Source organism: Gymnoscopelus braueri (genome assembly GCF_963280865.1).
Source record: "Gymnoscopelus braueri genome assembly, chromosome: 12".
NCBI lineage: Eukaryota > Metazoa > Chordata > Actinopteri > Myctophiformes > Myctophidae > Gymnoscopelus > Gymnoscopelus braueri.
In genome coordinates, this window is record NC_137614.1 from 35,904,293 (window position 1) to 35,930,861 (window position 26,569).

The 26,569-nt window shown below is 42.4% G+C and overlaps 2 protein-coding genes across 6 annotated transcripts in view; both read right to left on the minus strand.

Annotated features, from left to right (window-relative positions):
* Nucleotides 1-5,947, minus strand: part of dennd2c (DENN/MADD domain containing 2C) — a 32,412-nt gene extending 26,465 nt beyond the window's left edge. The window contains exons 1-3 of one of the 2 annotated variants that reach the window (XM_080445036.1): nucleotides 5,416-5,947; nucleotides 3,697-3,801; nucleotides 392-1,490 (exon numbers count right to left, since the gene is read on the minus strand). In XM_080445036.1, coding sequence (XP_080301162.1) covers nucleotides 392-1,251 — 860 coding nt within the window. In that variant the 5' untranslated portion in view covers nucleotides 1,252-1,490; nucleotides 3,697-3,801; nucleotides 5,416-5,947. The remainder of the gene's footprint in view (nucleotides 1-391; nucleotides 1,491-3,696; nucleotides 3,802-5,415) is intronic. The other variant, XM_080445035.1, reaches the window with a different exon arrangement.
* Nucleotides 5,948-7,622: 1,675 nt separating this feature from the next.
* Nucleotides 7,623-25,401, minus strand: ampd1 (adenosine monophosphate deaminase 1 (isoform M)). 4 transcript variants are annotated; one of them, XM_080445039.1, is made up of 15 exons: nucleotides 25,383-25,401; nucleotides 19,775-19,940; nucleotides 19,028-19,178; nucleotides 18,099-18,270; nucleotides 17,461-17,683; nucleotides 17,111-17,240; nucleotides 16,538-16,732; nucleotides 16,157-16,288; nucleotides 14,732-14,895; nucleotides 13,902-14,028; nucleotides 12,543-12,706; nucleotides 10,960-11,080; nucleotides 9,570-9,743; nucleotides 8,659-8,769; nucleotides 7,623-8,555 (listed from the first exon to the last, which is right to left on the minus strand). In XM_080445039.1, the coding sequence occupies exons 2-15, from the start codon at nucleotides 19,924-19,926 to the stop codon at nucleotides 8,400-8,402; spliced, it is 2,172 nt and encodes a 723-aa protein (XP_080301165.1). In that variant the 5' UTR covers nucleotides 19,927-19,940; nucleotides 25,383-25,401; the 3' UTR covers nucleotides 7,623-8,399. The 4 variants fall into 4 exon arrangements, with proteins under 4 accessions (XP_080301165.1, XP_080301163.1, XP_080301164.1 ...); XM_080445037.1 differs by lacking the exon at nucleotides 25,383-25,401 and adding an exon at nucleotides 23,840-23,985; XM_080445038.1 differs by lacking the exon at nucleotides 25,383-25,401 and adding an exon at nucleotides 23,822-23,919.
* Nucleotides 25,402-26,569: the final 1,168 nt, after the last annotated feature.

Here is a 26,569-nt window from a genome sequence, read left to right on the forward strand (position 1 = left end):
AGAACCATATGGGGGGGATTATATCTCCACGCTGGCCTTGGAACACCTTGGGATCCCCCAGGATGAAGTGGCTAATGTTGCCCTGGAAAGGGAAGTCTGGAACTCCTGGCTGGAACTGTTGGCCCCGCGACCCGACTCCGGATAAGCGGTTGAAGTCAAGATAGATGAATGGAGTAGGATAGAGGTGATATTCTGGTGCGTGCGTGCGTTCGCGTGCGTGTTTCTTTCAGCATGTATTTTGTGAAAAAACACATAATCCAGATCAAAATGACTGTGAGAGTTCCCCCTCCACTAGGAAATGTTATACAGTCATGTTTCCTTCATAACAACCAATATGAAAATGCCGTACTACTTTTACCATACAGTACTTTACCAAAGCGTCATCGCTCACCTGTTCTTTTTGTGTCTCGAGAGGCCGTTGGTCTTGCCAGCAGGACATGGAGGCGGTGGGAAGCTAGGTGGCTGAGCTATTCCACCTCGCTTAGGCCTTAATCTGCGGTCCCACTGCGCCAAACATTGCGTCCTGTCGCCAGCTCCCCGATACTGGAAAGTTCGTTGTGGTTTGCGTGGAGGAGGCTGAAGTTCTCCAGAGGAATCTCTAGCTTTATCCCATAATAATTTGTCCCCCTCCAGTCTCCGCCAGAAACCCCTAGAGGTGTAGAAATTCCCCGAAGGCATGTTGTCCTCTTGGTCATCCGCTAATGGAGGCAGGAGCTTCGAAACTACCTCGTCATCCAAGACGCAGCCAACCTTTGGCTCGCCGTTGGTTGTAATGATTCGTTTCACAGAACAGTTAGAAGCGTCTGTGTCCACTTTGGGAGAGGACTGTGAATGTGCTACGAGTGGCTTTATTTGTGGAACCGTGGTTGCGATTTCGTTGGGACAGTTCTGTGGCGGCTCAGACTTTCTGACAGGTCCAGTTCGAGCTTCCCGGAAATCTAAACCTAGGCTCTTTGCTTTAGAGAGGACAGCTTTGCCTTGGGGTTCCCTTCCCGAGGCGTCAGCGCAGAGTCCGTCCCCCAGCCCGTCCCCCGATACAGTTCGCGATAGGACCGGAGCGTGCGCTTTGACGTCGGCGTCCAGGCCGCAGCGGCCCTCCCACTGGGAGATCTTCTGCCTGATGTTCATGGCCTTGTCGTGAGCATGGGGCTTTGCCGTGGGAGGGGCCTGCCAGGCCAAAGTGGTCCGTACCTGCAGGCCACTGACCCCTCTCCCCCCTCGCCTCACCTGCTCAGGCCCCAGAGCCAGCATGTTGAGAGGGGGCTAGCAGCAAGCTCACCCTCACTTCTCCATTGCTGCACGCATGGCGATAGTCCTTTAAAAAAAAAAAAGAAGCTGTACAGAAACACTGTTGACCCAGTGTGTCTGTCTGCTATCATTTATTCCAGAGCAGAGAGGTATGGTAAGTACCATAGGGTTTCAACTTTTTTACGTGCAGCTTGTTGTTCTAACACACGTCGATCTTCCCCTCGTCTCCGTTCACAAGGAACCTGAAAAGCAGACAAGACACAAAAATTACTCATCGATCACTCACTGCACTTCAAAACAAGTCACGACAGCATGCTGGTGGGGGCCGGCCAACGGCATTACACTGCGATCTAGGAGGAAGCTGCCAGTCTTACAAGAGCACTTGAGGCCTTGTGTAGGATGTGCATGGACCCACAGTGGACACCAGGAAGGATGGACTCCTGTCAAGGTCATCAGCCAAAAATAAATCCAAGCGGCCGTGCGGCAAGAGTGACATGCGACCGTGTCTGTCTGTCTGTCTGTCTGTCTGTCTGTCTGTCTGTCTGTCTGGACTCTGGATCTGACCACAGCCTCCTCTAACCCATGAGAAACAGGCCTCCCTGTAACTACTTCTCAGAAGCCACGCAGCTGGCCAATTATGCAACGATGCCAATGATAAAATAAAATAAAACATTTAATCAAATTTAGTCTTCTCTCAAAAGATGTCTTTCAGGCAATTTGTTACAGTGGCTTAAAATGGGGTTTAGAGGCAGCAAAGCGCATGCATATTGAACACACGCTTAGAAAGAGACAGGCAGTGACAAACACATGGGGCCACAATGGAGGTTTCGGGTAAATAAAACACGACAACCACACCTACCTACACAAGAGGATCAAAGCTATTTAAAAGCACACTGCAGATTCCCTCTGACTGAAGCTAGTATGTAGTCTATGTACTTGAATTATATGTAAATATGAAGATATTGCAAACCAAGCTGGTTTCCATCTCTTAACGTTATCAGAGGCAGCCCGTCGTGCACAGATTTTCAAAGTAGGGGAGCAGCGAAGGGGAGCAATTTGAAAGTAGTGGGACATGAAAAATAAATAAACAAATGTCATACTATATTATATACTATTCAAATTTAACCACTATGCACGCTTTCAAACTTTTACAATTTCAAAAATATGTACAAAATATGTATATATGAAAATAGCATAAAAAGGATATAAAAGAATGTGTCACATTGCAAAAAGCGTTGCATTTTAGCGAGAAGGGTATAATGTCTATTTGGGGGTTCTTTGGCATGGAAAACTTTGGGAAGCACTGCATTTCAATGAAATGCTGCAGCGTCATCTACTGTGACTCACGTCCCCTACCTCAGCACCGACGTGGTTACCGTGTGCGCTTGTTATGGCAGCAACTTGCACGCTGGAACGCAACCCAACCACTTGGACACGTTGCACATTACATCCAAAGCTGTAAGCATTTACTGTACTAGAGAAGGGGAGACGGGGTAAAATTCCACGGCAGCAGCTCATGATCATAATAATTCTATGCGCCGCATTCCAGCAGGGCGGTCGCACAGGGAGGAGGGAAAGCTGCTGCCCAATACATTTTACCAGAGACAGTCGGTCAGTCAGGCCTGCGAATGATGTCTTTGTTTGGGTCTGACTGACCTAAATCTAATGTATGCCCGCTGGAATGTCACTCAATCACTGACAGGCCCCATCCCACAATGAAAATGCCACTACTACAACTCTCTCTCTCTGACCCACTTGCATTATTTGTCTGTGTGTGTGAGTGTGTTCGGTATGTTACACAGGAAAGCCTGACTTGCGTTTCCTGAGATACAGGAAGAGGGATCGGCGGACAGTCCATAATTATGGTGTGGGGAGATTTGCACCCAGTTACTTACAACCGCTGATTTTTGAGCTATGTTTAGGTCAGCGCATATCCCAACCCTTTTGACCAAATCAAACGTTTCCTCTGAAGTAACTCTACAAATACTTCTGGCAACTTTCAAAACTGAGGCCAAGATTCACAACACAAACATGAAACCATCCATTCTTTCCCATGGCTTGCAGCTGCTAGTGGATTTTGACACACTTTAACATAGTCCCAATGCAGCACCCACCGCTCAACAGGGAGGCTCTAATAGTCCATTCCCAACATTTTTCCTGCAGTGACCCACCTGTGGAAGTACTTTTGACCCAGGACTCACCAAATGTTGTGTGCATAAAGGAATACATTCTCATTGCTCGGCTTCAAATGTTGTCAAGCATAAACAATACTCACTGAAAAGGTACATAACAATATTTGTGCAATTTGTTTCTCTACATAAAAAAATATTAATCATGTGGATCTTGGGATCTACATGGGAACGAGGTGGCTCCAATGTGGATCTCGGACTTCATGTGGCCATTAATCATTATGACATAACATGATCTTTTCTAAATGGGTGGACTTACTTTTTTGCCCTACTGACATCATGCACGAGAACTGACGCGCTGATCGGTACAGCAGTTTTTCGAGGTGAGCTCTGGACACAAACCCTCTCATAGACGGCTGGCCTCCTGCAGAGCCATGCAGTACAAAGAGTTTATATGGCCATTCCTGTGTAACCCACCTGGCCCCCTGCTGCGAGCAACCCACTCATGGGTCGTGACCCACAGTCTGAAGACCACTGTTCTACAACGCCAGATGATGACTCATAACCTGAAGGAGGGGCCATAATAGGTAGTATTTAAGCACGTAAGTAAGTAGTAAAAGTTGTGAACTGGGGGACAGACACCCTCTGGGCTTTTTAGTAAGACTGCCTCATTCAGGTACGAACCAGACACACAAAGCTATGAATCCCCCAGTACCTTGTCATCACCTGGCAGCTAAATTAAACCTAATTGCACCTTCAAAACAGCCACAAAACGCCCTCCTGGAGAAATGCTGCGTGATGAAACTTGCCCCTGAAGGTGGGGTGCTGGAAGAGTGTGGTTTACCATAAACAGTGACGGTTAATGCCATAATGAAACTAAACTTTCAGGTTTAATTAACTGCCCGCATGAAAGGAAACTTGTGCCATCACACAGTGAACTTGCTACAGAATGTGTCATAATGTGAGACACCTGAAACAGATACTGTATGACACAAGTGTCTAGAATTCTGCTGGGTAGCCGACAGGTTCACAGAGGGGTGTGATGTTCTTATCATGTGTAACTCTGAGACAGCGAGGGTTGAAATGAACTGTGCATTCCATGAGCAGTAGGTGTGAGTAAAAGGCTGACGAGCACAAATTCATATCAGGACCCAGTGCAACAACCTCCTTCCTGGGCTGAAACGTACACGTAATAATAAAGTGCTAACTGAATTGAATCTACTGTACATTCAATGTATGTTTTTAATGTGGCAGACAACAGCACTGCCATCTGACAGACAGACAGATCATGAATTTAGGCACTTCTGCACTGATTGGTTTTCGACTCAAATCAGCTGATTATTGAACAGTTAAAAAGAGCCTTATAAGTGCTTAATAACAACAGACTTTCACACTCATACGGTAGTAGTAGCCTACTACTGTAGACGAACATTTGAAAAATAGGATAATTAAATCACTAAAGTAGTAATAAGGAGCCGAATCTATTCAAGCAACAATCTGGAACGTTATTTTAACCTGAATCTGAATGGTAAAGTATAGAAGTACTGTAGCACATCTGAAGTCAGTGGCTGGAGGTGGTCTCCCTACTGTTCCATTGAGAAATCTAGACCCTGGTGTCGGGTAGGACACTTTAGTTGACGAGTAGTACTACCTTGAGCTCATAAGCCCAATGACCCTGGCCAGATATTTTTTACTTTGCTGGAGTATTTGTTGTTATACACTTTTGAAAATAGCAGATCTACAAGCTCACAATGCGTTGTGAGCTTGAAGATCTGCTATTTTCAAAAGATTACATTTTATACATTTGAAAACTTGTGAAATGGGACATTATGTGCATATAATGAGTACTCTCTACTTTTGGTACTTTACGTATATTTTCCAATACTTTTGTACTTTCACTGAAGTAACAGGCCTTTTACTTGTAACAGAGTATTTCTACATTGTGGTATTTCTACTTCTGCCACCACTGGTGTGTGTGTGTGTGTGTGTGTGTGTGTGTGTGTGTGTGTGTGTGTGTGTGTGTGTGTGTGTCTGTTACCTCTGTGGGTGTTGAGAGATGATGAACATGCACTTAAATATTGTCCACTGATCGCAGCTCAGATTCTTAACGGTTATTATTCAACAAATTCACAACAAACGGTTTGAACCAGAGGAACAAAGTTCATCTTCTTCTTCCTCCTTCTGCTGCTGCTCCCCGAGGCTCATCATTATCACTATGATGAAAATCCCACACAAACAACCGTTTCATTCCGCCGTGTCTATAACAGCTTCTCTGTTATTAGTCCAGCTTCATTCCATCGCTCTCTTTCTTCTTGCTTCTTCTCTCAGTCGGCCGAGGTGGGAGGAAATATTGGCATTAGCTGGAGGCTAAAAAGCGCTAGCGCTGCTGTGGCTTAAATCACAAAGAACTACACTTAAAGTGTACTGTAAAAAGTCCTGGAGATGGAGTGATAATAGATAATGTACTCCTTTTGAAGGAAAACTCGCGTTCCAAAATGTTGTATTCCTTCCAGGAAGTGTATAAAGGTTTAAGGTACTCCAGCAGCCAGACAGACAGTCCTGTGTGTGTGAGAGAGAGTTTGGTTGGGAAATCTTCCACATTGATCCAAGAGTGACGTCACCACCATCGCCATCATCATCGTCATCTTCTTCATCATCATCAACAGCTGTCACCGCTGGGCTGGCAGAGAGCCACCAGTGATGGAAGAAGTCTTCACATGCTTATACTCAAGTAAAAGTGTCAAGAAGTCCGGAATTCAAAATTTTACTTGAGTAAAAGTACAAAAGTATTGGTAGATTGTCTCATTTCACAGGTTCGAAATGTATTAAAAAATCTTTTGAAAATAGCCGATCTGCAAGCTTGATCTGCTATTTTCAAATGGCCAAAATATATATAGGGTGAGTGGTTAGTGTGTTTTGTAATAATAATAATCATATAATTATAGTGGAGTAAAAGTACAATATTTTCCTCTGAGATGTAGTGGGTTAGAAGTGTAAAAGTATTGAAAATTGTAAATACTGGAGAAAGTAAAAAATACCTCAAAATTGTACTTAAGTACAGTACTTGAGTACATGTCCTTAGTTACTTTACACCACTGAGAGACACCATCCGTTCATTTAACTCTGAGAGCAAAACAAATTGACCCTATTTGTACAATCTTGTAGTTACAGACTTGTACATTTCCAAACTATATCAGTCATTTAGGCGGGAACCCCCTGGAACCCCCCCAAATAGTGATGTCACCACTATCATCTTCTTCTTCATCACCACCATCATCATCATCATAATCATCATCAACAGCTGTCACTACTGGCAGAGAGCCAGCAGTGACAGAGACCAGCCCCAGTAGATGGCCACTGTTAGGGCAGTGATTCTCTTTTTTATCATTCAGGTTGTTTATTTATTAATCTTTCACTTAAAAGGCAAGTGTACAAAAGCCACAGGACGGATTAACGGCCGCAGCAGCCAGAAAAAACAAAACGAAAGCTCAGACCGAACAAAACAAAACAAAACACAAAACATGGTACATACTGTAAGACAAAACATGAACACAAAAAACACCAAACACTTGATGAGCACACACACACACACACACACACACACACACACACACACACACGCTTGGATGGTTATGAAACATTTCTCCATGGAAATGTTGAAAAGCATTGAAAGCAGTGAAATGTTTGTCTGGTAGCACGCCTGTGATAGTCGGATGATGCAACCAGACCTCTGAATCACACTGAATTCTACACTGTAAAGTCCTCAGTGTTAATTATAACTCTGAGAGTGTACAAATGGAACCAAATGGACCTGGTTCCATTTGTACACAGAGTTACAAATGAATAAATGGATAAAGTGCACTTTGACTATTTATATATACACCTGTTAATACCTCAATGTCTACATCTAAGTCTCGGCCGGGCGGTCCAAGTGCAGAGGGCCAAACAAGAGTTGTGTACTTAAAATCTCCCTTGGTTTCTGTTACTGTATTCCTAATCCCTGTGTTTCTACCTGTTCATTGTTTTTAATACCCGTTCAGTCTTTTTTATAATAATAATGATTATTTTACAACTTGCTGTATCTCTTAATGTCCTGTGTTCAGAACTGCTGTATTGTCATGACAACTGAAATTCCAATAGATCAATAAAGATCTAGTCAGTCAGTCAGTCAGTCTGTGCTTCAAATAAACTGTAAACACGTTAATGTTAGAAAATTCACATTAAGATGGATTTTTTTATCTTATTTATTGGTTTCATTCTTATACATGGTGTTGCTCCACAAGACACATTGCCACACTGACTTAATGCACGTACTGTATAGACACAGGAATAGGCCATATACAAAACACTTAAGATGTGCGGACAATACACAGCAGGGGACAGGGTTGGGCAACTTTGATGATGGAGGGGGCCACTAAATTTACACACTCACTCCAGGTGTACTGTACACCCCATCACTCAAATCTATAATAGTCACAGATGCAATAATAAAGGGATATTAACAATTATTATTCAGTGTAACATTTTCATTGAATTTCAAATGCTTTCAGTAATACTTACTACTAATACTACTACTACTAATATAAACAATATAATCTAACACAATGGACTGTAATGTAAACTTGCATGCTTGGAATTGGAACAGCTGAAATCAATAATATATATATTTGGATATTGACCAGCGGGCATTAAGTGAAGGTGGGGGCTGCATGGGACCCCCGGGCCTCCAGTTACCCATGTATGATAATACAGTGTATAGTGACTCTTAAAATAAGTTTACTGGACGGCACTTCAGCTTTCAATGGAGAAAACATCAGTATAGAAGGCATTTTGCTTATGATTCCATTCCTTGAAGGCACATAATCGTTATGCGTACAGGCACAAATCAAGGTGCTTTGCTTATGATTCCGTTCCTTGAAAGCACATAACCTTATGCGTACAGGCACACATGACGGCTATCCATTTCTGGGTTGGTGAAGGGCTAGTTTGACTTTGCAGGGAGTTTTATTGTGGGCAGACTGTTTACTCGCCCTTCAGGCTCTCCTTGATAAGGTTGAGCTCGTAGCACAGGGTTTCATAGCGGTAGGCCATGCGGATCTGTGCCACGTTGGTCTTACGGATGTCGTTGCCCTCCGGACCTTCCTTGAGATAGTGGGGACCCAGGAAGTGAGCTTTTTCCTGTAGTAAAGAAACCACAGGGCCAAAGGTATAAGTGCTAACTACACAGCAAAAACACTGATTGTCAATTTTTTTTACCACACAGTCAAGTCATGTTACTTACCTGGTCTGACAGGCCACTCTGCAGGACACTGTTCCTGGAAATCTCACACATGTCACAGGTGCTAAGCTTGAACACCTGGGCTGCAATGGCATACTCCTCCATCAGGGGCTCCTGTGAGTAGCACACAGATTCAGTCACACTTGCTGATAAAAGTGTGCGTTAGTAAAGTTAACTAAAACGTATACAAAAATGTAAGCATGTAAAACACATCGTTTCATTTTTTCCACCATCATATCTGATGTCAAGAGTTCTTTCATCCCACCTTTTACCTATAAATAAAAGCATTCCTCATAATAGATGAAAAACGAAATAAAAACTAGTCCATTCCTAAAACTAAAACTACTTATGCACTCGTAAAACTAACAAGAACTAAACCTAAATCAAACAACAAACTGAAAAACTAAATACAAACTAATAAATATTGCTCATTTGATTTTCCTATTTGTCTCATCTGCTTAAGAAAGTAGGTAGCTGATGTATTGCACTTTTACCTTAGCGCTATACTCTTAGTTGCTTGTTTTAGAAGAGAATGCACTTAAGACCTCTGGTGATTAGTAGTTTCCTTGCCTACCTATACCTATGTTGAATGCACTTACTGTAAGTCGCTTTGGATAAAAGCGTCTGCTAAATGACTGTAATGTAAATAGTTCAAAACTATAATAACTCTGCATTGTACAACATGCTCTCTTCTGAAACTGAGACATCACAGCCCCCACGAGCCCCTTGTAAATCGGCTATTTTCGGTGCATGACACAGCATGCAACCACATAAATCAGGCAATACGGTAGATTTCAACATCTCCTAAACTAACATTGCACATGCATCTTGTTATATGTGATGGCAAATGCCTTTGCTAAGCTAGAGTGATACCCAATAGCACACTACTGTACGTGCAAATGACTGTCCCTGACCTTAGTGTAGTGGAACTGCATGGGGTCGTCAGTGGATAGGGAGACCACCAGGCCCTTGGAGTGGAATTCCAACAGGGGGTTCTTGGCATACTCCAGGAACAGGCTGTTGTTGCTGAGAGGGGACATGGCGATGGGGAGCTGGGTCAGGAAGTACAAGTACTGCAGCACGGGGCTCTGGTGGGGTAGAAACAGCATGGTTAGCACCAGCCTGCCATGTTTAGATGTCACGGTAATATTTTAGATAAGTTGAATGCTTCCACTTTTAACACACATATGAATTAAAGCTGAAGTCTATAACTTTTTTGTGAATAAAATAAAATGTTTTGACTTCAAGTGGTTGTCTTTGGCGGCCCTAACTCCATCACCAGCCTAACTAATGGCCCCTGTCTGCTAAATGTACACAGTGTGGTTAAGAATATTGGGGTATATTTTGGACACCTCCTTGGAGTTTAACAAACAAGTCTGTAGTGTTGTAAAGGGCATTTTTTGTTGGCTTAGGAACAAAGCCAAATTGAAGTCTGTTTTAACTGGAAACAGGCTGGAAACAGACATCTCGACTGGACTACTGTAACTCCCTGTATTTGGGGTTGACTCAGTCCACCCTCCATTTAAAGATGGTTCAAAATGCAGCACCTTTCAGTTTCTGAAACAAACTCAAAACCAAAAGGTGACCGCTGACCGGTCTTTCTCTGTTGCTTCCCCTAGAGCTAAAAGCAAGAGAAAAGGTGGGTGTTTAAGTTGGATTGGGAGATGGGATGGGAGGTTATCCCAGAGTCTAGGGCCTAGAATAACCTCCCATCCCATCTCCCAATCCAACCTTTTCTCTTGCTTTTAGCTCAGTCTGAGGTTGACGCATGATTTATGTTTCGTCAAGTTCAATGAATGCATTTAATTTGAACCTACTTTTATCATCTTACAACACTTCCATCAGTTGCTTGTTTGGTTCAGCTCTCTCTCTCTCTTAACTTTTTCATTTTGCTACAGTGTTTTTAATTCTACAATTCTACAGTGTTTTACATTGTAGTCTTCCTTTTGTAGACTATGATTTATTATGGTTCATGTGTGTTCTTGTTTTGTCATCCTTGATTGGAAAGCACTTTGGGTCAACTCCAGTTGTTTTTGTGCTACTTGTATTGTATATAAATAAAGATGACTGGACTTGACTAATACAATATACAGTAGGTGGTCTCCCAGCTCTTCTATTGGCACATTTAGATGCTGTGGTCATGATTGGACACCTACTGGTTCACAAGAGGTATTGCATGAAGGTCAGGGAGATCATATTACTAAAGCTAAAGCATTTTTTGCTACTTTAAAAATAGCACTTAACATGCAAGACAAAATGATGAATTCTGTTAATGCTCTATTTGAGGAGGTATTGAATATTGACCTTCTTGAGATTGAGGCCGTGGGAGATGTTGTCGGCCGTCATGAAGCAGGCCAGCAGATGTGTGACGGCACCAGCCTCTCCACAGTGAGGCCTGAACAGGAAGGTGTTCATCCCCCTCTTCCTGGAAAGCGGAAGAAAAACGATAACACGCCATCATGAACAGATTGACAGGCAACTGCCATAATAATAACTGCGGTTGTGTCACAAAAATGGGAAGTGGTCTGAAGAATTATTGAGGTAGATAAGAATGATTGCCTTGTTGTTCCCGTCATAAGAGCACTTTCTATGAGATAGCGGTGATTATTATGATCCTGTGTGCTTAACCCCTTAAGCCACAATGAACTTTGTGCTATGACAAATAGCAAGAATAGACTGTAGATCGGCTACTTTCACTACTTAATCCTCAACTATTATGAATTACATAATCCTCAATTTATTATTTTGGGCATTACATTTTTTTAAATATTCTTTTCCTATACTGACATACCCAAAAAACATCACAGTTGTGCGAATGTATCCATATATACTGTCTATAGTATATATATATATATATATATATATATATATATATATATATATATATATATATATATATATATATATATATATATATATATATATATATATATATATATATACATATATCTCAACTTTATTTATATAGCACCTTTCAAAACTGGGTTACAAAGTGCTTTACAAAGGAAACAACAAAAGAAAAGACAAAACAAGAAAAAAGAAAAACAGAACAATGCAGAAAACAATGCAGATAAATAAGTACATACAACTTTCATACTTCATACAGATAGATTAGAATCAAGAGGAATGGGCATTAAAAGCTAAAATACAAAGGTGGGTTTTAAGGAGGCATCTAAAACGGGGGACAGACTCAGTGAGCCTGATCTCCAGGGGCAGGGCATTCCAAAGGGTAGGGACTCTTAAGGCAAAGGCCATGCGACCTTTTGTATTTAACTGACCTTTAGGAATGTCCAGGAGTGCTTGGTTCGAGGATCTCAGACTACGGTGCTGATACGTAGGGGGGGTGTAGGTCCGAGATATAGGCTGGAGCAAGACCTAGCCTGGCCTTACATGTAGTGGGTAAGACTTTTAAATTAATTCTGAACTCAACTGGGAGCCAATGCAGGGATGCTAGAATGAGTGTGATATGATAAATGAATAAATAAATACCAGTTAAAAGACGGCATTCTGAACTAATTGAGGACTTTTTTGAGAGTCAGCTGTACAGCGAATTACAGTAGTCTAGACGCGAGAAGATGAAGGCATGAACTACTTTTGTCAGGTCGGAGATGGTCAGGAATTATTTAATTTTTGATATTATTTCTGAGGTGATAGAATGAGGATTGAACGACCTTCTTGACGTGATGTTGAAAGTTGAGGTCGGGTCAAAGGTGACCTAGGTTTCTAACAGTGGATTTAAGGTTCGGAAATAGTGGGCGGAGGTCGTTTTCAATCTGGGCTCTATATAAGTACAGTATATGTGTATTCATATTTACACAAATTGTAAATACCAAATAGATCAAAACAGATGAGCAATGTGTGCCATAATTGAACAGAAGGATACTCACCTACGGAGCTGGTTGAGCAGAGCAATGTTAGCATACATGTAGTAGATGTAGTAAGTGTAGGATGGGTTCTTGACACTGTCCCACTCCTCTGGCTTGGGGCTTTTGGTGCAGAACATATGGCCACTGTGCTTGGACTCATCATCCACGCTGTCAAAACCTGTCACCTAAAAAGCACAGGAAGAGAGAGCGAGATTGTCCATTAATATGTGACGTCGTGCTCGTAACCACATGAACCCCAATGTTCGCCCCCCTATTCTGGGGGTTAACATTCGGCAAGAACAGCCAATCTGCAAGCTCTGTTTTCACTCTATACTAAATATCTCCACTGAAGAGAGCCCATCTACAAGCTCTCAACATGTCACAAAGCAACACGTTGTGAGCTTTTAGATATCTAACATAGTAAAAATAGAATGAAACTAGAAGATGTGCTCCTCGGATCACAGGTCTCCGCCAGGTCAGGTTGCAGAACGTCCTGCAAAGCTTAGCCTATGGGCGGAGCCGGAGATTAGCTGGTGACAGACGGACACACACACACACACACACACACACACACACACACACACACGGACGGACGGACAGGGGGTAAAACATACTCTCCCCCATACCTTCGGAGACAAACAGGAGGGGGCTTAGGACAGAGCCCTGGGGGGTCTCCGGTCAAAGTTAGTACATAGGGTTTAATTGGTCGCCCCTCCTGTCTCAAACATTTGTGGCCTCTGTACCCCCCTTTATCTGATTTCTGAATCCAAGTACTGAAGTACAATACCCAACTACAATATTTTGTTTAGAAAACTGAGAAAACCATAGCTAGTATATGATGCTAATATGAATTAATAATAACCTACCTACCTAGAAAATAACTTAACTACAAATAAGAAATGGAGTCTAAGAGTTGCAATCAGTAGTTGGTGATGGTAGGGTGAAAGTGGTTAACCCATTAAGACCGGGAACACATCTATGTAATCACTTTAACCATTATTTTATACTTTGGCTATTCAAAAATAGCAGATATACAAGCTCATAGCACGGCACCGAGTGCCGCGCTATGAGCTTGTATATCTGCTATTTGTTTTAAATCGTGAAAGTGTGTGCAAATCTTTGAATATATATATATATTTTTTAAGCAATCATTTTTAACTCAAATCTATGCTTCTGGGGCTCCCTGGAACAACATATTTTGAGATGGGGGTCCACGGCCAAATACCTATCATTGTGAGGGTCCACTGAGAGCCACTGATGTATAGCAACATACGTTTTTCTCAGAAAACTGTTAGGATTTAGAAGACATTTGTAGAATCGGCCTCAGGTCTTAATGGGTGAACACTGGTGTCATGTTTCCTGTGCATCTGTTTGACTCACATGATTGAGGAAGAGGCTGAGCTCAGGGTTGGAGTGCGGGTCAATGGTGGCCTGGAAAATGGGCAGGAAGATGTTCTCCAGCATCTTCCCGAAGTGGGGCACGAAGTCCCTGGCTCTGAAGACATCACTGACGTACAGGAAGGACATTACATCACGAGTTAATTCCAAAAAGTAGGCCCAATAAGTACACAAAGCATAGAATGTCTTGTGGCAGGAAGCTATCTATAGCATCATAAATGTGTCCTGCTCTGAGGTGGCCGTCTTCACACTTAAGGTGTTTAATTGATATTATTTTGTTGTTTAAAAGTTAGCTCCAGCTCACAGAATACATTTTCAGGTCGGAACACCAATTTTAGCCAATTAGGAGAGAGAACCGCACAAAGATAATTTAGTAGCTTCAATTTATCTATTATGTTTCAGTTCCAATTTTGTCTGCCCACATTTAGATTTTGTTCCATTACTTTCACAATTACTTTATCCTGTATTCCTGAATGAGTTCTCTTTCCTGATTGGATAAAATTGGTATCCCATCCTGAAAATGTATTTTCTGTTTACTAAAGAGCTGGAAAGACGGGGTGAACAAACACTCTACAGTCTACAACAATGATTGCCATCGTGTGAGGGAGTCGCTTGCCAAAACGAACAGATCGCATATTACACATCTATCGCATCAGTTCTTTTTGGCAGGTGACAGTCATACTAGAGAATAAAATAGGCGTTACTCCCTACAATATCTCCAAATTAAGGTCAAATAAAATAAATAACTAAAAAACTGCACTATGACTGCACAGTAAAATCCTGGAAGCAGAAAACAGGGAATGGACACTTACTAGATCCTGGGCACCTGAATCATCCACTTGAACTGCGGGGAAAAGACTCTGTGCTTGCAAAACCAGCTGGACAGCTTGGCCCACTCGTCGTTTTTGCAGCCATAGATTGACAGACGTGGTTCAGCGTACTGGTACTTGGCATCCTCAAGGTCACCGGCAACTTCCTGTTTGGTATAAATGAACACTGTTATCCCACTCCACAGTTACATTATATCAATATGTGATGAATCCATCTGTTTTTGCTGATCAGTTCAACACAGTGTTAATTTTGGCGACTAAAGGCGGTTACACACCGGCGAATATGCGAATATACGCAAAATTCGGACTCGTTCCGAATAATTAAAAGACGCTTTTTTCGGTCCGCGAAACTGGTGTGGAAGCTTGCATTGACTTTATAAGGTTTTTTAAAAAAACGTATTATTCGCATGAAAAAAATCGCCCCGGTGTGTAAGGACCTTTAAGACTAAAAGACTAAGGTTTTGATATTTAGTCGACTAAGACTAGACTAAGACTAAACAATTTCAGAAGACTAAAATGGGACTAAAACTAAATGGTGTGTTATTCAAAAGACTAAGACTAAATCTGCATTTGCTGTAAAAATTAACAAATGGTTCAACACACACTGAATGAATGATGGTTAGTGTTTTGCACACATAGCCGCGGGAAGACCTTTTAGGTTAGGGGTGCGGTATGCACACCTCATGCACGCGCGTGCAGCGCGCGACCGCGCGTGCATGAGGACCCCCCGCGCGCGTGCGAAATTTTTCAGCGGTTCTGGGCGGATTGGGTTCGTTTTTTTACCAGTTTTTGGTTTCTTTATTTCGGTTTTAGGGTTAGGATTAGGGTTAGGTTAGAGTTATGTTATTTAATTCTTATTTTCGCCTGATTTTACCGATTTATTATCAAAAAATAAATAAATCTCTTTCTTGATGGGGGGGCGGTAGGGGGTGCGGTACCTGGGGGGAGGGGGGGCGGCCGCACCCCCAGCACCCCTACTTCCCGCGGTACTGTTTGCACAATGCACATCCAGTATACATTATTGTATTGTTTGACAGATTGTAATCTATTATTTATGTATATGTAATCCGTATTAGTCTCACATAGCCAGGGCGATCTCCCCCTACTGAAACGTCTGGTGACATCTACTATAAATTCAATGTAGGGCTATAGAACACGGTGGAAACAAGTCGGACATTTTGAAACAAACCAACCAATGCAAAGAATTTAGGGTGGTCTTTCATATTGGGATGGTTTCAGCAAAGCAGTAGGCGTAGGTTTGTCAGCTGCCTTTTTCTCCACTGTTCTAGGCCATACATTGAATTAAGATGTCTCAGTAGATGGAGTTCTCTGATCGTCTGGCTACACAAGACTATATGTGTATCTAGACTCTAGAGTACGAGTAGGACATGCAGCATAGAGCCTGACCTTAATGATTCTGGCAAAGTACTCTCCATTGATATGGTTCTCTGTCTTCATGTACAGATCACGCAGCTCGCTGGCTCCCACAGGGTTGTACTTGGCGTTGAACTTGTCGAAACGCTGGAAAGTTTGTCTTCCCTTCAGAGAAAGAGGATGAGAAAAGAACATTGGCCGGGAGTTTCAAGTTTACGCCAAAACCTTTCCTACATTATTGTGCTTTCACCTGACAATTAAAGGCAACCAGAGAATGGAAATTCTGTCACCCTTCAGAGTATTCATACATTGTTAGTATTAGATGTGTGATTTTCATTCAAACTGCTTTTTAATGCTTTAATTTGGCTCGATACTTTGGTCTCTGACCCAGCAGCCCATCCAACCAGAACTCACGGCATGTACGTCCAGGGAGTCAACAGTGAGGTCGTAGGGGTGTAGTTTGAGGTGCTCGAACAGCTCCTTCATGGTGACCTCCTTGCCGTGAAGTTTGTGCACGATGCGGTCTGCGTCCACACGGTAAGACTTCTTGATGAAGCGCAGGAGATGCTTTTGGTTCATACAGGCAGCTGCGTGGATGTGCGTGTCAACCTGCAGCGAGAGTGGGTAAGAAGAGTTTTTATTTGATGTAATTATACTTTGTCAGGTAGTTCAGAAATGTGTCTTGCAGCAGCAGAGGTGTCAGAGACAGTGTTGTTAGCAGGTACTGTATGTTGTTATGGTAGACTGATTCATAGAGTTTCTCTATGAATTAGCTGGTTTGCCTCTGTGTAAGTACTGAACTTAGCCAAAAGAGAGCTACAGGTATGCACACAAATTGTGCCTTCCATGCCTTAAACATGGATTTCTATCAGTATCAGAAAATGTCCGGCCTCCTGTTAGGAAACTGTGGATTAATTCCTTCATTCGTTAACCCATTCCCATAAACCCTGCAAGTTCATTGTGTTGCCGTGATCAGGCCTACAGTACCTTCCTGCAGTTGTAGAAGTCCCTGTGTGGGTTCTGCTTCAGTTCCTTCATCTCATCCATCTCGTTAAGCATCTCATGCACGCTGAACTTGGACATGAGGAACTTCAGACGGCGATGAGCGTAAGTCTTCCTGCCAGCCAGGGAGAAATAAATCCACACATGAACTCGCATCTATGTAATTAATTCACAGTAAAATCTGAACTGTTACTTTAACTATACAGCCGCACTCAAATAACAACGCTTGATTATCCTTGCGTGGTGTGATGAAGTGGGCATGTGAAAACTACCTGCGCCCATAAAATATTCAATTGATGCTTGTTCTGAGACTTGACACGTCTCAAGGGACTCACATTGGGCCCAGTGCAATGAGGGAAATGAGGAAGTTCATGTCATCGATGAAGGTTTCGTAGTCAACGAAGGGCAGATCCCCTTGGGGCTGGTGGTTGTCAGCGGCCGCAGCGTCGTCGTAAACGTAGACGACGCCGCCCTTCATACGGGCAACCCAGCCCTTGTTCTCAGGGAGTTTCGTGGCATCGAAGGGGTCTTCCCCGTCCTTGGGAGGTGGGTAGAAGACTGAGGGGGAAATAGTCTCCCGATGTTAGCTTAGCACATATACTTCATGTACAATATGCAGCGGTGGAAAAAGTAATCAAATGTTTTACTTAAGTAAAAGTATCAATACTGCAATGTAGAAGTACGGAATTCAAAATTTACTTGAGTAAAAGTACAAAAGTATTGGTATCAAAATAAAGTAAAAGTACTAAAATGTTTGAAAATAGCAGATCTACAAGCTCACAACGCGTCGCGATGCAACGCGTTGTAAAAATTACTCAAAAGTAAATGTACTTAGTTACTTTAAACCACTGCATGTACAATATGTATACATAAACAATTTAGAAGGCAGGCCCACATCACCAGGAAGGGAACTTCTAAGCGTGGCTATAGGTGTCATTGTCTGGCCAACCAGTAGGTGGCCTTACATGCGCACCTGGCTGGAGCGGGATGATGTCCTCCTCCGTGAGGGTCTCTCCCTCGATGTCACGGAGGTACTGGGAGGCGGTGTAGGGGAACCGCTGGTAGGCCAGCCTCATGTACTTCTCTCTGATGGTCAGAGCACGGTACAGACCCTTGCAGGAGAGCTCAAAATCATCCATGGTTACCTAAAGAGTAAGTTGGGACGTAAGTAAAGTAGGGACGTGAGTAAATAAGTAATTCACTATTCTACATAATGAGCACTTTTGCTTTTGCACTGTAAGTAATGCATTAAGTCTGTATTTGTACTCAAGTAAAACTCTCAATGAAGGACTGCATCTACGTAATTCTTCCATCAATGGTTACCTATGTGTAATTTGCACTTATAATACTGCACAGTAAAAATCCCTAGCGTTAATCCAGGTCCAGTGGGTTTCATTTGTACACTCTCCGAGTTAAATTGACACAGAATTGTACTATTAGTTCGTTTACAGGCATAACTGGGACAAAAGTCGTCCCTTTAAAGATAATTTCTCCCTCCTTAAATGGTCAAGCTTCACTCTGGAAACCTAAGCTCAGTGAGCTGCTTTCGATGGACTCCTGGGGTCCACATCAAATCACAAGGTCCTACATCTATTCCTGTGAGGAAGGGCCTGTCGCAAGAGGTCGTGACCTCAGATATTGAGACTAAAAAATGTGGGCAAACATCACATGACACCAACTTGACCCATAGGGCAGGCTTGAATCTGCTCCATGCCACATAAACAAAGTCAGAGTCCAGCTTTGTTTAGGTAGGGGCTGGGTGTGGACATCACACACGTGTGTATGCTGTCGACATGTTGATGATAACAGCACTCTATGTTGTTGAACAAGCGACCACATCAAAGTTTTCTCACTTTTTCTTTTAGTTATACTTATTGCATTATAGCTAAAAGAGAACCTTACCCCAGAGGCGTAGTCTCCGATGATGGCCACTCGCTGGAAATCGGGTACTTCCAGGTAGAGCGGTGTTTCCACCTCCACCGCATGTACAGGGGCAACAGAAGCATTGGAACCAGCCACGGGCACAGCCATGGTGGCGCGACAACGCTTCTTACTGCGGGCAGTGTTACACAGCGGGCTTTAGTGTCTTTCTTCTCTTTTTCCCCAAGAATAAATATTTTCTCAAGTACATTTGTATTGTTCTTCATTCGTCCTATTCATCATATGTAATGTTCTTATGGGATGGATAATGCATCGAGTAGAACAGAAAGTCTTCAAAAAGGGATGGCAGCATTCAGATCGAAAATGGCACAAAGCACGTTGACTATAGACGCTGCAGGCCACACTTGAACGCTAGCATCCATTTTCTGGGCGAACATTCGGTGAAAATAGCAGACCGACAAGCTCACAACGCGCCGCAACATGACACGTTGTGAGCTTGTAGATCAGCTATTTTCAGCGAAGAGATTGATTGATTGATTTAGTACTTCATTAACATGATTATTAACCGTACAGGTCAAGGGTTATGCTAAAGGGATAACACAAAAAGCCCCAGGGGGCTTATTTCCATTGTGGTCCATTTGATTGGGTGTAGGCTACAGAGGGAAAAAAAGAGCGGACCACTTACAGAGCCATCTCAAGTACAGAGGTTTTAAGTGGTTTGACAATTTTAAAATTGAGTATCACTGAAACCCTGTACTCGTATCTCACCGTTTGGCCTGGTCTTCATCGTCGTGCAGATGGTGAGCCATCTCCTTGTGGAAAATAGGCATGTCATCAGACACATCAAACAGGGAGATCTCATCGTGGACGCCATCTACTCCGCTGTCCGATGCAAAGACCTTCTCCGCGAAGGCGCGCATCTTGTCATCGGTCTCTGTCAGGCAGACGGGGGAAGTGATTTTGTAAGGACTGAGTCGACCATTGGGCACTTTGTTTTAGCAAGTCTATAGCAGGCTGCAGAAAGGTGAACCGATGAACAAATACAGACGACAAGAACCAAAGCATGCAAGATTTATCCCAAAACAGATAATGACCATGGGACAATTAACCCATTCAATCCGGTAACGCATCTGTGTCATTTTTAGATTTCTTTGGCTATTAAAAAAGCACTCGGTGCTGCGCTATGAGCTTGTATATATATAATATATAATAATTTTTTAATAGCCAAATGCGTTCCCTTAATGGGTTAAAGTCATTCAATTCTAACGCATAGGAGATGTCTTACAGTAATACTACAGATACTACATTACTGCATGACGACAGTACATACTCCAGAACATGCATTGTATACATGATCAAGACATACTAGCCTACTTGGTTCAAGTCCAAATCCACAGGCCCATGCATCTACTGTACAACAGCATGATGTAATACAGATGGTTTGACTCACATGGCTACTAGCATGGCAGGTCAACGGTCAAAGTTCATATTTGGTCTAAAAATAGCTCTTCTACGCATTCAAGCTCGACAACATCGCCACTGATCGTGGCTCTAGGCATAACTGCGGAGGTCAGGTCACATGCACTGTACGTGAACACGCGTACAGGACAGCATCTACGGTTTCTAGGAACCATTTAGGTAGGCATTTTATCGTCTCATTCATTGAGTTCATTCATTTGCCATATCCACATACGGCATGTACTATTCTACAACAAATATATGGATAAATGAATGAAGTCTTTCTATGCTGAGACAATTATATACTTACTCTCACCACCTGATTATGTATTTTCCCAGCAAGTGAAGGACAACCCAGAAAAAAGAGAGTTATAGGTTAGCAATGAAAAGGTTAAAAGGAGTTATAAACATGTAAATGGTGTTACACATAAAGATGGCATGTAAAGCAACACATAGCTGTTGTGAAATGTTAACTAATAGCTCTTGTACGCATTCAAGCTCGACAACATCGCCACAGGTCGTGGCTCTGGGGTCTCTAGGCATAACTGCAGAGGTCAGGTCACATGCACTGTACGTGAACACGCGTACAGGTCAGCATCTACAGTTTCTAGTCAACAACGGTAGGCATTTTATCGTCTCATTCATTGAGTTCATTCATTTACCATATCCACATACGGCATGTACTATTCTACAACAAATATATGGATAAATGAATGAAGTCTTTCTATGCTGAGACAATTATATACTTACTCTCACCACCTGATAATGCATTTTCCCAGCAAGTGAAGGACAACCCAGAAAAAAGAGAGTTATACTGTATGTTAGCAATGAAAAGGTTAAAAGGTGTTATAAACATGTAAATGGTGTTACACATAAAGATGGCATGTAGCAACCCATAACTGTTGTGAAATGTTAACTAACAAATGGACAGTATTACCATGGTATGACGCAACACAAACGTCTAATTAACAAAGTGTTAGGTTTATGGGAATTAACAATTATGACCCAGTATTCAATGATGAGGTCCCTGGGTAAAAAACAATGCACTGGAGGTTACAAGTACAAACAGACATGAAATAGACATAGTATTTGTTGGTAGATGGTTTAAACACATGAACCCTAGCGTCCCAATTCTGGGTATGTCATAGGTGAACATTCAGCTAAACGGGCAGATACACTGGCCAAGTACATAGCTTGTTGGACCCAAGTGCAGAAGTGACGAGACAGAGGCAAAGCAGTCTAAATTCAAGGATACTTATTAACAAATGAACAGGAAACCCACGGACAAGCTGAACTATACTGGGAAACACTAATCTAACGACATGTAGATACAGAACTGGAACAGACATACTCACAGCTGACAATAACTAATACCCTAGCAAGCATCACTCACAAACACAGGGCCTAAATGGACACAGGTCTAACAAGACAGGTGAACTCAAAGAGCTGGGAGGCTAACAGGACACAGGTGGAGAAAAGAGTAATCACAGGGAGGTGAGACAAGACAGGTAGCAAACACTAAGGCAGACAGAAAACACTAGGAATAATACTACACAATAAAGGTACATTCTCACTATTTTTGTAAAGTTTGAAACAAGTATTTTAGCCTCAATCTAATAAACTCTACCTATCCACTGTTATTATTTACCCCCCAATCACTGGTAATAAAACCGTTCATTTACAGTCTGTGCAGGTAGGGAGGAAACCTGTGGCCACATCACGATTCCACAGCCACTACAGGTACTCATGTATATAGTATATACACTGTACACACCGCCCATAACAGGTGTCACATCAGGTCAGTAAACTCCCTAGCGAGCAGCTTTGTGGACAGTGGACAACAATGTGTAAGTATGCCAGTTGGTCACGTCAGCTGGAAGTGAGCCTATATTTAGAAACCACTTACAATGGTCTCAGAAATGTATGCTCACGTCATGTCATACAGTGTCTTTCAAGGAAACTTCAACAATGTAGCTATGATTTGGAGCAACGCAACACCATTAAAGGGCATCAAAGTGTACTATAAAGTCAACCACGTTTTTACCATTCTGCAGTTTTCACAGGAAAACAAACTACAAAATCGGCCCAGGGTTTCATCCCCCTTTAACTAGTCTAGATGACATTACTTGGTGAATAATAATCTCGTATGCAGGACAGGTCACTGCGGTCACTCGACATGGGAGAATCTGCTGACTGGCCACTGTCTTCAAATATCATTACGCAACCACTTACACAGGGAGCCCTGTAACAGTGTGCACATGTAATGTCTAAGTTTCAAAGGTTGTAAATATAGTCACGGTTATTCAATGACCCTTAACCATTTTGAACCTGACATCCTTATTAGGGACATGCCAAATAAAATAATAATAATAATAAAATACCTAATGTCAGTTCGTTTTTTGTTAACTTACGTACGGAGGCTTATTACTACCAAGTGACCAGATCCAAGCTGAAGCTGTGGTTTATGGGAAAGGAAATCGGTTCACAGTGATTTTGTCCAGTTGTCAGTAACGTATCATAATCTACAACTAATGTTTATAATTACTTCTATCTAAAGACAACGTTTAACCCATTTTGGGGCGGGAACCCCTATTTGTAACTATACCTTTCAGGACGGGAACCCCATTTGGGGTTCCTGTTGCTATGTACAGTATATAGCAACATACAGTTGTTGTAATTTTTGAATAAACATTTGAAGTTTTTCAGAAAACTTAGGTCAGGATTTAGAAGGCGTTTTTAGAATCGGCCTCAAGAAGTTACAGAACATATTTTAAATGTTTTAAGTTAGTTACTACTTTGTGGATTACTCCATCTGGACCTCAAGTTAGAACATCTAGACCCCTGAGTTTGGACGCTAAAGCCTTGAGAGCAGTTCTCTCCATGCCATCTGATAGAATGTCACAGGGGGAAACAGATGGGGAAATTTATGGCCTCAACAGTTGCTGAGGGTGTGCTCCGGTCCGGAGGATGTGGCGTGTAACTCCATCAGTATGGCTACTGTAAATGAAAATGTCCAAAACCAAAGTGAGAGGGCTCTATCAGAGATATTAGTCCTCAAAAGTCTGTTTTTAGAATAGGCATGGGGTGCTCACTCGAGTGCGATGGTATAGGCTGTACTGTACATTTCTGTTTATAAAAGTGACCACGAGTTTGGCAAATAGAATCCACAGAAAAGAAGAGAAATACATCTTAATAAATGTCTTCCCTAAGGTCTTTAAATGTTTTAACTAACAAGGCACAAACATAGGCTACATTTAAAAACACCAAACGCTATTAAAAAAAAATTGTGGAAGAACATCCATCAGCAAAATGTCCTTAATGAAAAAGCTGCTCTTTCCAAGTAGTGTGAGGGAGAACAACTGTGCCCACACTTACCTGGTACTATGACTTTAGGCATGTTGACGCTCTTCCAAGACAACCCTTCCTATAGGACTGGCAAGTGGTGGTCAGCTACTGGACCTCTGCAATGGCAGTGTGGATCACTATCCCTGCAATATTAAGCTTTTCTTTAGACACCCCCAACTCCCCCCCTGTAACCAGAGCCTGCAGTGCCCACACTAGATATGCCTAGGCGCAACAGGCAATAGTGTCCACAGCTCTATTTTTAAGTTGTACATGTATCGCGGAGGACTCCCTGTCAAGCTTAACATGTAGAGCGAGAGAGAGGGGTGTGAGAGGTGTGGCATGAGGTCCGATTGCTGTGCCTCTTCTGCAAGCACATGGACGTTCACATGGAAAAGATCAATACAAATCTTTTCATTCTTCTTACAATATTTTTTTTTCATTCAGAGAACATATCTATTCAAATACAGACTTATAGCTGTAAGAGTCATCAGACTATTATGCACCTTTAACGAATCAGTTCCAAGAGCCGGCGTGCTGTTTCGGTGTTGTCACCAACAACAAAGCATACACTAAGCTCCAAGTTTCTAGCCAACAACAAACGGAACAAAGCTAACAGAGTGGAGGAGAATGAAAGAGGTATTAAAACGATAGACTTTGATCAAATTTCTCATCCAATGAACCCAGTTATCCTTCTCTATTACATCTGTATAGATATTAAATCCCTTTGTTAAGACGGGACATACACTGCTGCCCTGTTTATCCTTTTTTATCCTCTGTAAATATGTCTTTTTTGATGACATGTATGTACATATATGTACATGTTAATATTTTATTCTCTGTTGATGAATTGAATACATAGGACCGTAATGGAAACAAGTCCCCAGGACTTTTTAGTGTTATCCTTCTAGCCCTAACTGTACTTCCGTGCTGTCTACATCTTTGTATAATAATGTATTCAATCAATCAATGTAGGCTAATGCATCTAAGCTATTTTATGGCAAAGTAGAGATCATGATGATGGGATATATGTGTGCTTGCATCAACCTGTTCCTTGTGTTAAACCATTTGTCTTCCAAAAACGCCATGAACGCAACATCCAATCAACCCAACATTGGAATTGCATGTTGAGGGGACTCTGTGTAGAGCATACTTCCAAAATCACTTTCACTTCTGCACATAGGGGGCAGCACAAATGCAAAAGGTTGAATCATATGTCATAGAAACACTATTTCCCCTCCTTGCGAGTTGCGTCCAGCTGAATGAAACCCATGACTGACACAGCCCTGGGTAGGCCACCCAGCCTGGCAAAGACCTGCACTCTGAACGCCTGTTTAGTTTAGATTTGTTTTGATTGAACACAAATTATAAGAATGTTATTTAGATAGCATGTTCTTTAGGCAGACCTACCAGCTGTCTCCATCATCTTTGAGTGTAATCTACAGTATATTGTATAAATGTCAGCAGCAATGTTGTGCAAAAAGCAGAAGTCAGTAGAGAATTTGTAATGAATGCAGAATTTTATTTTGTTATCAACACAAACTTATTACAAAATGTGTTTGAATTAATCACTTACAGACAATTAAAGCAGCTCCAAACAATGTCAGTTATTCCCTCTTCATCACCCACAATGAAAACGCGGCTGGTTCTTTCCCCGGGTGGTAGAGCTGTCCATGAGTCAACAGAGGCTGAGGCAGGTAGATGCCACCTCGTTCAAACACTTGACCCTGAACTTTGTTGATGGTGATTGAGAAAGCCAGCATCAGCATGACACCATCTTCACTTTGCTACTGTCTGGGTGTAAAGGTCCTTCATGGCTGGCAGCTCAGTCCTGGTGATGTGCTGTGCTGTTTTAACCACCCTCCGTAGAGCCAAATTGGCTTGCAGGCATGAGTGGAGCTTCTTCCGTACCAAGCAGGACCTTTCTGATGTGAACCCAGAGGAAACTGACGCTGCTCACTTTCCCCTCTAGCGTTGCGGATGTGAATTGGGGCAAGTGCTACCAGCAGATCCCTGCAGATGGCACGCACATGATGCAGTCGGGTGGCCCCCTTGTGGCCATAATATGGGTCAATAGTGGACTGTTTTCTGCTAAATGTACAAATTGCATGCAGGTTGAAAGGAGGGAAGTAGCCTGTCCAAAGGCCAGACCCCTGAGCATGCACGCGCGCACACACACACACACACACACACACACACACACACACACACACACACACACACACACACACACACACACACACACACACACACACACACACACACACACACACACACACACACACACACACACACACACACACACACACACACACACACACACAGTATTGTTTGTTGACTAGGTCCGGCCCAGGGTATGCCATGTCATTTGATTTTGTACTTGTATGTCATTCTGGATCACAGCGTCTGCTAAATTAATTGCAAATTGTTCATCTAGAATAACCTGATGACAAACTATTCTGTGGGCAGGTGGTCCCTAAAGCGAACACGTACGGATTGTGTTTACACTTGGCTTGGCTTTGACAATGATCCGATCATAACGTATGCCAGACCACGTCCCCCGGACATGTTCTGCCTGATCTGATTACATCCCGATTGTCACGTGTGCTGCTGCCTGCTTGCGTTAATATGCCTTTTTCCTTATCCAGATACAGATCACATTTCGATTAAAGGTATAAATGGAGTCGTGACAGTCAATATTTTTTGTTTATTACTAGATCTTTATATGATGGCACTTTGGTATCATACAGACTCAGAGCTCGA